This window comes from Salvia hispanica, chromosome 3 (assembly GCF_023119035.1).
Source record: "Salvia hispanica cultivar TCC Black 2014 chromosome 3, UniMelb_Shisp_WGS_1.0, whole genome shotgun sequence".
In the NCBI taxonomy this organism is placed as follows: Eukaryota; Viridiplantae; Streptophyta; class Magnoliopsida; order Lamiales; family Lamiaceae; genus Salvia; species Salvia hispanica.
Window position 1 is genome coordinate 2,706,854 of NC_062967.1, and position 16,310 is coordinate 2,723,163.

General features: G+C 38.1%; 4 protein-coding genes across 4 annotated transcripts; 2 read left to right on the top strand and 2 right to left on the bottom strand.

Moving 5' to 3' along the window:
• Window positions 1–1,654: 1,654 nt before the first annotated feature.
• LOC125215007 (LRR receptor-like serine/threonine-protein kinase FLS2) lies at window positions 1,655–2,959 on the bottom strand. The gene has a single exon (XM_048116279.1). It carries the CDS (start codon window positions 2,957–2,959, stop codon window positions 1,655–1,657), a length of 1,305 nt encoding a protein of 434 aa, XP_047972236.1.
• A 1,509-nt stretch (window positions 2,960–4,468) lies between these two features.
• On the top strand, window positions 4,469–6,062 carry LOC125212751 (CBL-interacting serine/threonine-protein kinase 5-like). The gene has a single exon (XM_048112997.1). The coding sequence runs from the start codon at window positions 4,575–4,577 to the stop codon at window positions 5,889–5,891; it is 1,317 nt and encodes a 438-aa protein (XP_047968954.1). The 5' UTR covers window positions 4,469–4,574; the 3' UTR covers window positions 5,892–6,062.
• A 2,137-nt stretch (window positions 6,063–8,199) lies between these two features.
• Window positions 8,200–10,077, top strand: LOC125212897 (probable WRKY transcription factor 40). The gene is made up of 4 exons (XM_048113189.1): window positions 8,200–8,382; window positions 8,614–8,877; window positions 9,027–9,143; window positions 9,654–10,077. The coding sequence occupies exons 1-4, from the start codon at window positions 8,311–8,313 to the stop codon at window positions 9,993–9,995; spliced, it is 795 nt and encodes a 264-aa protein (XP_047969146.1). The 5' UTR covers window positions 8,200–8,310; the 3' UTR covers window positions 9,996–10,077.
• A 737-nt stretch (window positions 10,078–10,814) lies between these two features.
• On the bottom strand, window positions 10,815–16,102 carry LOC125215017 (formin-like protein 18). Its single transcript, XM_048116300.1, has 17 exons — window positions 16,030–16,102; window positions 15,105–15,805; window positions 14,684–14,905; window positions 13,553–14,601; window positions 13,342–13,459; window positions 13,180–13,251; window positions 12,755–12,853; window positions 12,642–12,683; window positions 12,464–12,544; window positions 12,301–12,351; window positions 12,155–12,236; window positions 11,991–12,085; window positions 11,843–11,914; window positions 11,650–11,766; window positions 11,416–11,484; window positions 11,267–11,333; window positions 10,815–11,146 (listed from the first exon to the last, which is right to left on the bottom strand). The coding sequence occupies exons 1-17, from the start codon at window positions 16,100–16,102 to the stop codon at window positions 10,950–10,952; spliced, it is 3,207 nt and encodes a 1,068-aa protein (XP_047972257.1). The 3' UTR covers window positions 10,815–10,949.
• Between the last annotated feature and the right edge of the window lie 208 nt (window positions 16,103–16,310).

Consider the following 16,310-nt stretch of genomic DNA (forward strand, 5'->3'; position numbering starts at 1 on the left):
TAGGGTACAAGAATGTTGATATGACTTATTTTATGAATTTCTAAAATTAAACATCTTTTCCCATATTTTGCAAATCTTAAAGTAGTTATATTAATACTACATTCTAAATTTTCTGATAGGAAAATGATGATTAATTGACATATTGTTTCTATGTCATATAGAACCATTATGTTTTTTTGCTATAGTTATATTTTATATATTGACTAACTAACTTAAGGCTATTATAGTGAAATGAATTATGAGTATTAATATTAATTCTTAGTGAATTGGGCAATCAATACCAATCACAAATACATTCTAAATTTTCTAATAGGAAAATGATTATAGTTGCAAATCTAGTTTCTTTTCTTTTTTTCTTTCTTGGTGCAATGAGTGCATGGATGCGGTAGCTCCTATAGTTTTGAAAAAATTATTGATTAATTACCGATATTCTGAACAATTATTTTTGTAGAGCTACAGAAAATATAGGTATATATGACCACCTTTATAGGACTAGTTCTTTAAAGGTAAATAAAAAAAACGAGTAATTATTATTTTGATAGCTAAGCTTTACATCTTAACGAAAAATGCTCTGAGACTATATAGCAAGTTGCGATCAGATGCATAATAAAAGAAGAAAGACTTGGAAATGGTAAATGACATTTTAATTTAGGAGGGAGTGGAATCATCAAATTGCGCGTTTCACATATTTTCAATTACGATTACTAGCCACTAGTATTAATTAGTAATTACTGGTCTTTTTTTAGGAATTGTAGTCTTTACGTGTAGCCTCGGTGTCTTAATGCCCAATTTTGCACTCGTATGTCGTATATATTAATTTTAATTAACAATTACGATTTCCCATGATGCTAGTTTTTCAGACAATTTTAATTGACGTGGCTCGCCTGACCTCCTTCTTGTAACCCCCAGAATGTATAAAACGCACCGTTTTCTAAATAAGAAAAAGTTATCGTTTTGAACACTAATTACATTTACAATCGTTGTTAAAATCTTCATGTACTATAATGCATCTTATTTTTGGATATGCGGTATCCTGTAGTAAATTATTTTGAATTTTAATTGGAACTTCAGAATTTGTTTGAAGTTATGGTGAAAGATCAATACAGATGGATGAAAATTGACAAATAAAATCTTGACGTGTGCGTGCGCATAGTTTTGGTAATAATTTTATATATTAAATTGATAAATAACATCTTGACGTGTGCTCATGTTTTACTTGTTTTTGTAATGATTTCAGATAAACCGCTTACTATATTATGAGATGATTATTTACTTTTAGGTAAACATTTTCTGATTTGAGCGGCGTTAAACTAAATCGGAAAATTTTTTCTGTTAAAGTTAAAAGCGTGTTGTTTTGAATGAAAAAGGAAAAAATTGGAGAGTTTTTAGCTTGCAATTTGAAAAGAATCTTATTTTAACCTCTTTACCTCACAAATTTATCGTACAATTGAAAATTTAATTGATTGCATAATTTTTTGGTGAAAAGTGCAGACAGTAATTTATTGCATAATTTGTGGGCTAGTTATTGCACGGAGCAAGTGGGTCCCCACATAAAGCAGGATTCCCAGCAAACGACGAAGCCGGCAACTTGATTTTATGCTGCGGAATCTTCCCACTCAACTGATTCCTTGAAACATCAAACTCCTTGAGATTCTCACCCGCTCAAGCCGTTTTCCGATAGCTTAACAATTCCCATATTCTTCGCCTCGGCCAGCTCCTTAGGAATCTCCCCAGACAGACCGTTTCCTTGGAGTTCCAGCGCAAACAGATTCCCCAATTTACCCAAAGATTCCGGAATCTTTCCTCCCAACGGATTATGCGAGAGAATGAGACGAGACAAAGAGCCCATAGCGCCGACTTGGGGCGGGATCGGGCTAGAAAGCCCGTTTGTGGATAGGTCTAGCTCGATTAGTTTCTCGAGTCTGAATAGGGTTGGTGGGATTTCGCCGGTGAAGTTGTTGTTGGAGAGGTATATGAATCGGAGGGTAGTCATGTTGCCAATTATTGTGGGGATGTTGCCGCTGAGATTGTTGTATCCCATAAACACCGTTACAACCCTTTGTAGGTTGCCGATGGAGTTGGGGATCGGGCCGGAGAGTGCGTTGTCAGATATCCCGAGTATTTTGAGGGATTTCATGTTTCCGATGGACGGTGGGATGCTTCCGCTGAGGCGATTGTGGGACATACTGAATAGCCTGAGATTGGATAGGTTTCCGATTGAGTTTGGTATGGGCCCGGCTAGCTGGTTTCTTGACATGTCTAGATCTACGAGGTTTTGAAGCCTTCCTATGGACTCAGGCACGATTCCGCTGAAATTGTTGCCTGCAAAATAGAGGTATCTTAGCTCAACCAGTTTCCCTATCGAGGGTGGTATCCGTCCACACAGCATGTTCTCGTCAAGCGAGAGTGTTGAGAGAGATGTCATTTTGTTGAAAAGATTTTGGGGGATCGGGCCCGTGAGACGGTTCCTGTCAAGAGCGAGAGTTTGTAACAGACTCAAGCCCTCAATAGAGCTTGGGATTGACCCTTCGAGACTGTTTGAACCCAGAAACATGTAGCGCAAGTTAGTAAGCTTGCCTAATTCAAACGGGATGTGCCCTTTTAACTCCTTCAAATTACTCAGATCGAGAACTTGAAGAGAAGAGAGATTCCCAATAAAAGGGGACAATGTTCCCGTCATTTCGGTGTCTATGGGCCCCGAATCAGATTCCCAAGAACGCCCGGGACGGGTCAAATTGAGGACTCGACCCGTTGAAGGTTCGCACGCAATTCCCTTCCATGTAGTGCAACAATCTTTGTCAGGAATCCAAGAGTGAAGCAATCCCAAGGGATCAGCAGTGATTCTTCTCTTGAAATCGAGGAGCGCCTCTCTATCCGTAGGGTGGCAAGCTCGGGATTGGAGGAAAATGGAGTGGAAGATGAGGAGGATAAGGAGGCATGTGGTTGGATGATTTGCCATTCAGAATTTGAAAACAATTCAGTCGATTTGATACACAACTATATATCAATATAAGTTTGGCTATTAAATATTGATCTATTTATAGGCTGATTATGGAATAACGTGTGATATTTATTTCTTAATTACTGGATTGGGCAATCATAAATACATTCTAAATTTAATAGGAAATGATTATAATATTTCTATGCAATAGTTCCTTAATGCAATTATAATTTATAAATACATTCTGAATTTTTTAATAGGAAAATGATAATTAATTGACATAATGTTTCTATGCTATAATATCTTTATGTTTTTTTGCTATAGTTATATCAATCATAAATACATTCTAAATATTATAATAGGAAAATGATGATTAATGAATCGGCCATGAGCCATGGCCCTTGGGACATGGGCCATGGCCACCCCTGCCTGAGCGAGGATGAACAAGATGATTATTTGGGCCTAATTCAATTATTGGGTTTTGCAGCCCAATTTTCAATCGGCTCTTTATTCAATTAACAAGTGATCAACGAAGTGACATTGAATTTCAACGCTATTAGGAGTATATATATAATTTAATTAAAATACTAGTATATGGGTAGTAAACTGAGTAAGGCGCGCCACACGTCATTACACAACCAAATAAGTTTGTCTTTATCATAATCTAATATTGAAAATAAACATATGAAAAAATATAGTACTCTAATATACAGACTTGATCAATTGCATAAAGATTACGCCACAAAGCACGCGGCTTTTGTAATACCACTATTTTAAATCAATCTACAATAGCTCTCCTAATTCCTAAATAGAACCAGAAAGCGACCGTAAACCGGCAGTTTATAACTAACATCAAATTAAAAGCAGGCCTATTTCATGATATATATACAAAAAATAATAAAATATGTCCAAAATTGTGTCAAGAGTAGAGAAAAGCTTGCTACATATTTTGAATCGAATGTTTAATTACGAGAAACATGATTTCATATCAATTGTATCACAAAATTTCAGATAACAATTCAACTCTTTGCAGGAGGAAGTATATTGTTATTTTTGGTAGTATTTCCATGCTTTTTTTGTCAAACAAAGTGTGACTCAGATTGATGTCAGCTACCACTATTTCCACCTAGGATTATCCAATCTCAAATTAATAGTGATTAGTCAAACAAAGGAACAAGTAATTCTTAGTTAGCACTCAAGTATTAGTCAAACCAACATCAAAATATTATGTTAAAATCAAACTAAAATACTACTAACATAGATCATAATTAAGACAAATCTTATTAGTATCTCACATTATTATAAATTACTACCACTTATCAGTTATCACTCCTAATTATAATTTGATAACTCTAGCACAACAGATTAATTTAATACTAGCTAGTATAATTATCTAACATATAGTCCCTTTACATATATGGAAATATGGTGTCCCACTAACAAAATTGCTTCACCAGTAATGTTTTAAAAATAAAAGTAGTGCTATACGAAATGCAGATAATACAATATTTAATTCCAAATCCCTGCTATAAATACTCACCAAACCCTAAAGTCACAACATTATTACTAATTCAAACTATTTGATCATAAAATTCAAATTAATTCTGCATTTTTGAGACAGAATTGTTGAATCATGACAGAGAACAAGAAAATAGTGCTAGGAAAATACGAAATGGGGAGGCTTCTCGGAAGAGGAACCTTCGCGAAGGTGTACCTCGGCCGAAACCTAGCGACGGACGAATGCGTCGCGATCAAAGTCATCAAAAAGGACGAGGTGATCAAGAGCGAGAAGATGATGGAGCAGTTCAAGCGCGAGATCGCGGTGATGCGCCTCGTCCGCCACCCGAACATCGTGGAGCTCAAGGAGGTGATGGCCACGCGCTCCAAGATCTTCGTGGTGATGGAGTACGTCCGCGGCGGCGAGCTCTTCGCCAAGGTGGAGCGCGGCCGCCTCCGCGAGGCCTCCGCGCGCCGCTACTTCCAGCAGCTCGTCAGCGCCCTCGACTTCTGCCACAGCCGCGGCGTCTTCCACCGCGACATCAAGCCCGAGAACCTCCTCCTCGACGAGAACGAGGACCTCAAGATCTCCGACTTCGGCCTCTCCGCCCTCCACGACGGGGGCCTCCTCCACACGCAGTGCGGGACCCCCGCCTACGTCGCCCCCGAGGTCCTCAAGATGGAGGGGTACGACGGGGCGACCGCGGACGTGTGGTCGTGCGGCGTCGTTTTGTATGTTTTGTTGGCGGGTTTTTTGCCCTTTCAGGAGGAGAGTTTGAACGGGATGTATCGGAAGATATTTAGGGGGGAATATAAGATTCCCCCTTGGTTTTCGAGCGAATCGAGGCGATTGGTTTCTAAATTGCTAGTGGTGGACCCCACTAAAAGGATCTCGATCCCCGGGATAATGCGCGCCACGTGGTTCCGCAAGGGCTTTAAAAGGCCTGACGTGTTCGAGGCGGCGGCGGAGGAGGAGGAGAGTGAGAGACACGTGGTGCACGAGGCGATTAAGAAATCCCCGTCGTCGCCGGCGTTTTTGAACGCGTTTCAGTTCATCTCGTCGGTGTCGACGGGGTTCGATCTCTCGAGCATGTTCGAGGACCGGAGGAAGAAGGGGTCGACGTTCACGTCGAGGTGCTCGGCCAGGGTGATCATGGGGAAAATCGAGGTCGTGGCGAAGAAGCTAGGGTTTAGGGTTGCTAGGACCAAGGACTTTAAATTGAGGCTGGTGGGGCCCGCCGAGGGGCGGAAGGGGAGGCTGTCCGTCACGGCCGAGGTTTTCAAGGTGGCGCCCGAGGTTACGGTGGTCGAGCTCTCGAAGCTCTCGGGCGACACGTTGGAGTACGTGAAGTTTCGCGAGGAGGATGTTAGGCCGGCCCTGAAGGATGTGGTTTGGACTTGGCAAGGGGACAATGTGTTCAATCGTGATGATCAAATTTGTGCTGAGGGGTAAGTTTGGATTGCTTATATATTTTTTAGTCTCAATTATTATTAAATTTTTTATATTAGTGGCCAAATTAAGGTCACACATGTTTGTTGGTTTATAGTTAGTTGATTGAAAATTTGTCGACATACAACATAAAATGTGTGTACATAACTCTATGTATATGAATTGCTATTTATACATCGTAGACGTGCGAAAGAGATCTAAGTTGTGTTTCATTTTATTTTATTTATATATTCATATCAAAATCAATAGATTTAATTAACGATCGAAATAGGGCCCATTATTAGGGGTTGTAAAATAGAAAGAAAACTTTGGGCCTGATGGCCCATTATTTTGGGCCCACTTAAATTTGGGCCTCGTGTTTTGTTCGGTAAAGTCGTTGCATTTCCCCACAGACACACGCTGCATTATTCTGATTGGCAAATAGTGAAATGTACTAACAAAAGAGAATAATAAAAAAAATAATTTATGATGTTGATTAATCCAAATACATGTGTTGTCGACTGTGAGTAGATAAGTTGTCACGAAGCAATAGCTGGTCCTCCTTGACCTTGAGGTCTACATGATTGCAAATACTATATTCTTCATTGATTTTTCTTGGTGATGTCATTTCGATGACCAAGCCATGATGACGTCACGATATGAAACTTTCCTTAAAATTTCGATGGTTTTGTATAAATCTGTTACCATTAAATCACGTCATTTCATATGACAGTTACGTTCATAATAAATCTTTGAATCATAACTTCCATTATTTTGTTTTCATAACGCGCAAAAAATTCTTATGTCCACATTAATCACCATATATATTGTTTGATTGCTTGAATTTTATCTTATACGTTTGTAAAATGTTGTTCAGTTTTGCTATTTTGGTCTGTCTGTGAAATATAGTCTATTTTATTTTATTTTTAATTTTTGTAAATAGATCCACTTTCCACTAACTCATTTTACTCATGTTTTATTATAAAATTGATATATAAACATGGGACCTACAATCCACTAAATTTTTCTACTCACTTTTCTTCACATTTTTTTAAATCTGCGCTGAGTCAAACTTGGATAATATTTTACGGAGTATAGTAGCAGTACTTATTAATTTTATTTAAAAAAATCAAGAAATTATACATATGTATTTAACTTACGTGGATACACAATTTATTTTAATTAAATAATGTATTTTACTACTTCCTCTGTTTGCCATTTGAAGTCCTGGTTTACAATTTAAATCTGTCTGCCATTAGAAGTCTAAGTTCGTTTTTGCTATAAATAAATGATAATAGGTATATTCCACATTTCATTATCTTTTTTTATTCATTTTCTTTAATATAGTATTTCTTAAAATTTGTGGTGAATTCAAATGAGACTTGTAATGGTAGACGAAGAAAGTAAGTATGGTGTTCGATTCTTGTTTTTGAGAATATTGATGTCTAGTGTTATAATGTAAAAAGTATCTTTCTTGGGTGGAAAATTGAGGGTTTATATTTCGTTTTCATTTATTTCTCGACAATTTTCCTTCTAATACGACAACCAAGCAATAATCACACACGATGAACCTCCTCGTCCCACATGTTTACAACAATTTTTGCGAATGTGAATATACGTCACCAGATGACGTCACAATTATGTCATATGCAACTCTATGGGGTGGTTGTTACGTAAAAGTGAGGGAAAAATAGACCACACACATATATATTGACTAAGTCACCAATTCGCAATTTTCTTGTAGCGGTATTACTCAATTAAGCGACTCTTAATTACAGTGTTGGTAGTTACTAGTTAATCCAATAAGGTTAACAAATCAAATCATTAAAATTGTTGAATAATATAAAAGCAGCCTCATGATATGTGAAAACGCCATATTATGAATGTGAATCCAAATTTTTATTCGCTTCTATATATACCCCACACAATTTATAACATGTTAATGTTTTAATTAAGGAAACAGTAACAAATGTATCCACTCCCCTACTTAATTAATTACCGATTTTTTTAATTGTATTAAAGTCTTTATTTTGCATTCCACTAATTGACTTGACTCCGCATTTAATTACAAAATTAGTTCAACAAGCTTATTATAATTTTTAGATATATTTTATAGAAAAATTTATATGAAAAATCAAATTATACTACCAAATAGTGGACCAAGAATTATAATAGTTGTCGCTAGAAAAAAAACTAAATCAAAGGGACCAATTAAATTAATACTAACACCAACTTCCTGGAACTTTCCGACGCATAAATAATAAAGACTTTTGAGTACTTGAGAATGAAATTCAACAGTTTTTCTCTATAAATTCCAACTTCTTCTTCTCTACACCATTCAGACAATATTCCTTCTTTCACTAAAACACTCAACCAAACAAAGTGTATAACTAATCTTCATCATTGATAATTAAATACACACACACACATATCTTCAAGAAAAATGGAGAAAACCTTGTTGCAGACGAATCCGCAGTTTATAGACCTCAACTCCAAACCCATGTACGAAACATCGGTAAGCAGCAATTTCTTTGGAAATAGTTTTATTTTTCAATAACAATTTATTGAATTCTTCATTTTTACATAAAAGTAGTGCTGATAATTTGAATCCTTAAATTTGTTAGTAGTATTTTTTTAGTACTACGATTTTATCATTTGAGTTGCGCTTAGTTGAATGATTAAGTAATCACTTTTAATATTAATTTTGAAGTTATATAATGAATGGTTTTAATTGCTGATGATGCAGCATGATGAGCTGATTCAAGAGCTGAGCAGAATGAAATGGGAGAACAAGAAACTCAATGAATTACTCACCATTGTTTGTAGAAACTACCAAAATGATTGTGCAGAAGAGCTCCTCGCCTCGAGGAAAAGAAAGTCAGACCAACTCGAAAACTCAGGCCACATTTTCCACAGCTGCTGTGGCGAATGCTCACCGGGCAGGCCAAGGGAGATTAAGTCGAATACCTCGAGAGTTCATGTCCGAATCGATCCATCTGATACAAGCCTGGTGAGTTAGCTAGTTACTCTTTGACTAGTCAAGATTCGGGTTACGTGCATTAGTTTGATACTACAAGAAAGACTCTCTCTTGTAATAAAGTCTAGTGAAAGTCAAAGATTTGATAATGTTTTCTCATTGGGATATTTGAACTCTGGCAGATTGTGAAGGATGGATATCAATGGAGGAAATATGGACAAAAAGTGACTAGGGATAATCCATCTCCAAGAGCTTACTATAAGTGCTCACTCTCCCCAACTTGCCCTGTCAAGAAGAAGGTGAGACAAGAACAACAATCATCTATGAATATTGAAATAACTGATCAATTAATCAAAAGATTATATTTTCCCATTATACCATAAAATTTGATCAAATTATATAGTCTGTCCTTCAACTTTAAAAATCAGTTGGAAAAATTAGAAAATTTTGATTTGTTCTCAACCCTATTATCGCCTACCAGCAATGTATCGATGATGTTTTTCAACCAAAAAACGTTATTGTTGTTTATGAACAAACAATGTCATTTAACTAGGCAGTAACGTCTACATATGATTCTTCGACTCTTATATCATATTACAATATAATTCCACCTAATTTTTTTGCAACAACATAATCGAAACAAATTCAAATTTCATGATTTTTTGGACTAATTCGGGATGAACAAGAATTTGAACAAACTTCTGGCTTTTGTCAAACCCTAAAATTTTGGCATATGGAATTATGGAAATATATCATCCACTACATGAGTTTGAAAATAAGCCTAACTGAGGTGATGCTAATACATATAGGTACAAAGAAGTGCCAGCGATCCATCTCTTTTAGTTGCGATATACGAAGGGCAGCACAACCACCACCCCTCCACCACCGAAATACCGGCGTCACCAGTTCAGTCTCCGGTCGGACAGCCAGTCCCTGCCGCAGCAAACATTGATCCTACAATATGCAAAAGAATCGATAACGAGGAGAGTGAGATTAATCAGCAGGTTTTGGTAGAGCAAATGGCTTCATCTCTAACGAGAAATCACAGCTTCACGGCGGCGCTTGTGGCCGCCATCACCGGCCGAATATTAGACGACGGATCCGAGGAAAACGACGACTGCTTCTCCATCTCTAGAGTGCTTTCCGAGTAGAAATTATGTGTATTTTTACATCAACAAATTAAACATTGTTGAGGTTATGGTTGAGATTAATAAAAATGATGTTTTTATCTCACGTCACCACTTATTTAATTAAATAAAATGTTAAGGAAAATAATCATATAGAGTTCTAATTAAAACTTTAATTTGAGGAGGAACACGTGCTAAGCATTATACTTTATTATCTTTATTGACTTGGACTAGTCAATATTTATTATTTTGTGCATTTTTTCTAATTTTTGCCTATGTAATTTGTTTTTCTCCCTATAATGTTTATTTCTTTGTTGACTTTTTTTGGATTAGAAAAGTGAATCAGACTCTCCTATATATGTTATTCAATGTATTTGCCATTTGGAGTCAATAGCTTAGATAAGAATAGTTGAGTTGGGCTTATCCAAAATGAAAAGTTGAAGTCAGCTGCAACATTATATTCCTCTCAATCATATTTTAAAACTATAATAAATGCGTAAGAGCTTGTTCCAAACAAACTCTTTGGATAGATTCACACTAAAATATGAATTGAAGACTAAAGCATCCTAACGACTTTTATCACAATTTTTTTTATTTATTTATCATAATACAAAAAATTGAATATTTGAATGGGAAGATGGTTAAACAAACTCTAAATTAATTAATATATCTAAATAAACAGTGAATTAGCTTGCGTTATTTTTATCAATATATTGTATGACTCAAAATAAACGCACTTTTGTTGTAATAATTTCACAAATAATTTTTCGGACAGTGATCAAGAATCTGCAAATTACATTAGAAATCAGCAACATAAAAACTAGAGCTTTTCCAAATCTCAGATTTCTCAACCTTTCTGCATCAAAAGTGGACTAAATAAATATGGATTCTTGTTATTTACAGGGGAATAACAGGTGAAGATCGCTTTAGACAGTCTCCCGGGCCCTGTTGATCGGCCGATTTTCTTACAGCTGAGGCTTATAGAAGTCCAGACAGTTTTTCTGCAGTTGCAATACCATTCTCATCGTCCAGCTCCTTGCTTGACGCATTTTCTTTGAGCTTCTGATTCTCCGTTTCCTCCTGCGTCTTCTTCTTATTCTCAAGCTCCAATTGCTTGCAGTTCTCCTCGTGAGCCTTTCGAAACATCCTCACAAAGTTGAGTAAAGTTGACACAACTGCACAACCATCTCAAACTCTCATTTGCATGAAAAGGTAAAAAACTTGTGGTGAGACAGTAATGCCTAACCATGATGAAGAAAGAAAGAAAGAAAGAAAGAAAGCTCGAATAAGAATACCTTGCTCGAATGGGCAACGTGCAGGATCTTCTCCAAAATAATGAGCCAATGAATCTGCATTCCTTCCCTAAAAAACGTCAAAATTCCTTAGAGTAGCCAAGTAGAGATAGAGGGAGGAGAGAATCATATTAACAAGGCTCGGAATTTACCACTCCGGAATAAAGTGCAGCCAGGGATCTTACTTCCGCTTCAGCAGTGCCCAAAAAGTTTTTCAAAATCTAAAAATTCAGTATGAAGATTGGAAATAAGAAATCCGTTCGAGCAAGAAAATGAGCACTTTTGATGATTCTCAGCATGGGTTATGTGACCAAGCACTGAGTTGTATAGTCTGAAAAAGCTAGCCAGGAAAAACACATATTCAACGAGGGCGATGATTGAATTACCGTGCAGAAGGTCTCTGATACAGCTCCATCATTTTCAGAAGCAATAAGCTCTTGTACAACTTTTTCAATCCCTTTGGTAATGGCTTGCATTTCCTCTGCTAAGTACTTGAGTTGAATCTGCAGCGGAAATTATCCGACAATATTAGTTGTACAAAATCGAAAGAAAGGGAAGTTGAGTAGGACATGAGAATACCTTTGTTGCAGCCTCTAAATTGACTAAATCTTCATGAAAATCTAACACTTCTGGCAACTTTTCGGCTAGCACCTAAGCGATTTGGTTAGGGATATGTATAAGAGGTCACCTTCATCAACTGTTCGTATAATGGAAATGATGATACCACCTTACACAGATAATGAATAAGTGTCAGCTTGTTATTTCTAGCTCTTGTTTCAGCGAGTTTTGGGAGGCTGTCCAATCGGAATCCAACTGCAGAACCTGAGGAATGGAAGTATAAATGTAAGCTTAAGACTCTCAAATTACAAAATAAACGGTGTTTCAACTCACCTCGGGCAGTTCCCTGGTTTAATGCATTACCGAGTGAAAGAATAGTTTGCATGATCCTTTTAAATTTCACAGAATTCCTGACCTGATAAAAACAATTCTGAGCAAAAGATGGTAGTTTATAGAAAAGAGAGAGTAAAATCACTTGCCTCTTCAGATATAGAATTCACGACGTTTAAGCTCTGTCTCAAATCTGATATCTGCGCGGAAATGTAGTTCAGCAAATTGAAAAATATCAACTACCTATTTCACCAGTCAATACATCAAGGAAAGGACTAACAATAAACAGAGGCAAGTATACTATTCTCAGACCTGGGAGCAAAATTGAATTTTAATTGAGAAAACTCTTAGCTTGGCCTCAACGCGTGGAACTTTCATCAGCTCAATGAAAAACTGCAAAACATGAACGTTAAGCAAATGCAGTAAGGTAATGAAACCAGCTTGATTGATATCAGACTTGAGAAGAAATTTGTTGATCTAATGGCATCACCTGCTCGCACTTGCCAAGGTTCTCGAAGTCACCTTTGTAGTTCTGTAAGAAAAAAGTTACAGCCACCGATATGCCTTGCTCGGACATATGAGATAACTGAAAAAAGGAAATACCTTGAGGAGTTCCATTTCTTCCTTGGTTGGACAAAATTTAATGATATTTTCAACTTGATCACCATCCAGTGCTGAGTCATCTAAAGCAAGGGCTGATTTCTGTCAAATAAATGTCCATACCACAATCAGAGGAAGCGACCGACATGCTCAAGGGATAACTTGTATTTTATGAGGGATCTATATGTTTCTGTACAAAATTCTAATGGCCTTATTTGTTTCACATCACCACAACAACATGATTTACAATCATCAGGTATCTTCGCATTAACCTCATCCCAGATTATACATTTTCTACTTCTCACAATCGCCAGCAAATGATTGCTACTTCGGGAGCATAGCTGATGTTTCTAAATCGTGATAAAGCAGAACCAGGGAGGTTGCACAAAGACATACATTATGTGAATACTATTGAGATTTTAACCTACCATCAAATCAGACACAGGAATTTTAACTTTTGTCAGCATGATTTCACAGTTGTTTGCCCTTCGGAACTCAATCTGCAGGAGTTCAAAAGTTTCTCAATCATACTAGTACATGATTGCAAAAAGAAAATATGCTCAGGTTAAATATTAACTGCTCAATCATACCAGATGGACTTTATCTGATTTGACTGTTGAGCCATGCATGTATGTTTTCCGAGGATCTGAATTTGGAACAGTAGCTGAGAAAAGACTCTCGAGTTCACCCAAGTCTAACTCAGGAGCTCTGCAAAGATGACATAAGAGTTGAAGGGAAAATCAAAACCACTTGCATAATCTGATGAGAGTAACTCAGGTAGAACATGGTGTGGGGACATACTTTGATGCCTCCTCGGGTTTTTGTGTCTCAGCCCATAGGCTGCCCTGCATAGCCCTTGTTAGCTTCAACCAGTGATACGGTTTGAGGGATGCCTTTTTAGCTTTTACACCGGCCCTTAGCAGCTTCTTTCCACCCACTACAGCAGTGGCAGATGAAAGCAGCATAGAAGAGGCACCAGGTTTTGATGGAGCGGGCGGAGGTGGAACAAACCTACCTGGTGGCGGAGGTGGGGTTGACCCTGTTGGAGGAGGGATGGTTTTAGGAGATGAGGGTAGGGGTGGAGGGGGAGGACAAGGTGCTGATGGTAAATGTGGAGGCTCTGTTGATCCTATACTAGGAGGCGGTGGGGGAGGAGGCGGTGTGGAAGGAGATAAGTCAGGACTAGAATGCAATGGTGGTGGCGGAGGAGGAGGAGGAGCAGAAGCAACAGCTCCTAATCCCGATTTCATTGAACTCGGAGTGACTGCTGACAGAAGAGATTCCATCTCATCATCGTCTTCAAGCAGAGCTGTAATCCCAACTGGTGCACTACTGTACCTTGTGAGACGTCCCAACGAGCCTTGAGGAGAACTAGCAAACGCAGGTTGACTAAACGGTGATGCTTGGGATAATCGCGGTGATATGATTTTGGACTGAGCAGGTCTCTGAACAGAAACACGCAGTCCAGTGTTGTTGGTATAAAAATTATCGAAATCAAAGGACGACTTTGAAGAGGCTGGTGGATAACTTGTCTCATTTTCAACCAATGCATGAAAATCACCGGAAGAAGTAACCTTCAAATCCTCCACATGTTCATCTTTCTCAATCAGAGCAGGATTCTGCCAGCTCTCCTTTTTAGTAAAATCGAGTTTCTCTTCAAGAATACTAGAGACAGTCATTTGTTGGATTATGTTAATTGCATTGTCTATCTCAGTGTCTCCCCAGTCGAGGTCGTTGAATATGTCGTGAACCTGAGAAAACGCCTCAATGGGAAGACCTTCAATCTCTTGGCTAGGCGGTGAGTCCAGCATCACAATCGAAGAAGTGGAGTCCATGTCAGAGAAAATAACCTAAATCCAGCCGGAAAGACAAGAATCCATCGTTTGAATAAGTTAAGGATTCCAGACTCTGGAAATAGGCATAAGTGCTTACCTCGACTCTGAAGTTCCCGGGAAAGTGGTCCTTGGCGTCCCACACTGCATCAAGTTCGTCACAGGTAAGCATCAGTACGTTTGATCTGATAAACGCTGTATTGAACATCGCACGGAACATGATCTCTTCGTATTCTAGGCTATCATCCAGAGTTATGCACTCGAGCACAACGTCACCTTGTACATGGCAATTGATATCAAGTTTAACAATTTCATAGTCTGCCTGAAAAAAAAGAGTTTGATCAAGATGAACATTGAGAAGGAAACACTAATACAGAATGGCCTCATTTTTTTGAGCTAAAATGATATGAAGAAACATAATCACATTCACATATATGAGAAAAAATGAAACATGTATCAAATGTGAGCCAAACTATCATAATACTTAAACATATGTCAAAAAACCTCAAATAACATACTACCTGTCTAAAGTAAATCGCAGATCTGTTTGTTTTTGACATAGAGAAGAGCAGTTTAGTTTTTGGATCAGCAGCCATCAACGGATCGGGTCCATATACCCTAAATATGGGACGACAACCCCCCTTTCCATCCATATTGGGGATAGCTCGAAGAATGACACAATCCAACGTCAGAGCCCTGTCCAAGGGAGGCCAAGGGGACCCTATGTTCCTCCTCGACACATACTGCAGATACCTCAACTGTGAAGGCAATGGGTCTATAGGCGAGAGCGAATGCATAGCCTCAGGAGGAGCTTGCTTGTACACCATATCCAGAGTTTTCCTCTCCCCACAGTATTGCTTCCTATATATCAAGAATGCTGACAGCATGAAGGCGAGGACAGGGTAGGAGCCATTCTGGCAATGCATCAAGAGCACGTTCCTCTGCCCGATGCAGAGCCAGCTCTCACTCGACCTAAGGAAGTGGTGGATCATCTCCACCGTGAGCACCGGGCAGCTCTCATTCTGGCTGGGGTAATCAACCACTGTTATGCCATGCTTATCTAGAATAGTAGCGATATCTCTCTGGTAATCCCCATCTCCGAAACTAAACACTATGAACGAAGAATCCGGGAAGTATTCGCGGAGCTGATCCACGATATCCCCTATATACACCTCATACTCGTCACCACCCAATTGAGTCGTAGTGAAGCAGCAATCAAACACTACAAAATCACCACAATTCAGTCATTACCATATCCATTCCAAATTCACCACAATTCAGCCATTCTACACACTACATTCTCTCATGTGAAACTTCTATTGTTGCAGCAGATATAAACTAGTAATACTGATAATGAGTTAGAAATCATCAATACAAAGCCCAAATTAACAAATTTTCCATCATCTATTCCAATATCAAGACAATTTAATCAAGAAAATCACGTACCATAAACCCTTTCTGAGATCTCCAAGAGCCCTTCCGGCGGCTTCCGGTAGAAAAATTTGCGGCAAAGAGCCATCTTTCCACGAACCCTAAACCGCCCACATTGATTAAAAGTCTAAAATTCCCAAAATTTCTTAGATTACAAAATCTAAAAACATGAATCAGAAACAGAACTATCTATGCATGCGTAGCAAGAAAGGTGAATCAGAAACTATGTGCAGCTAGATTTTGTAGGGGCTGCAAGAAACACTCATTTCTCTTTCAATGTGAATACATTTCTTCAC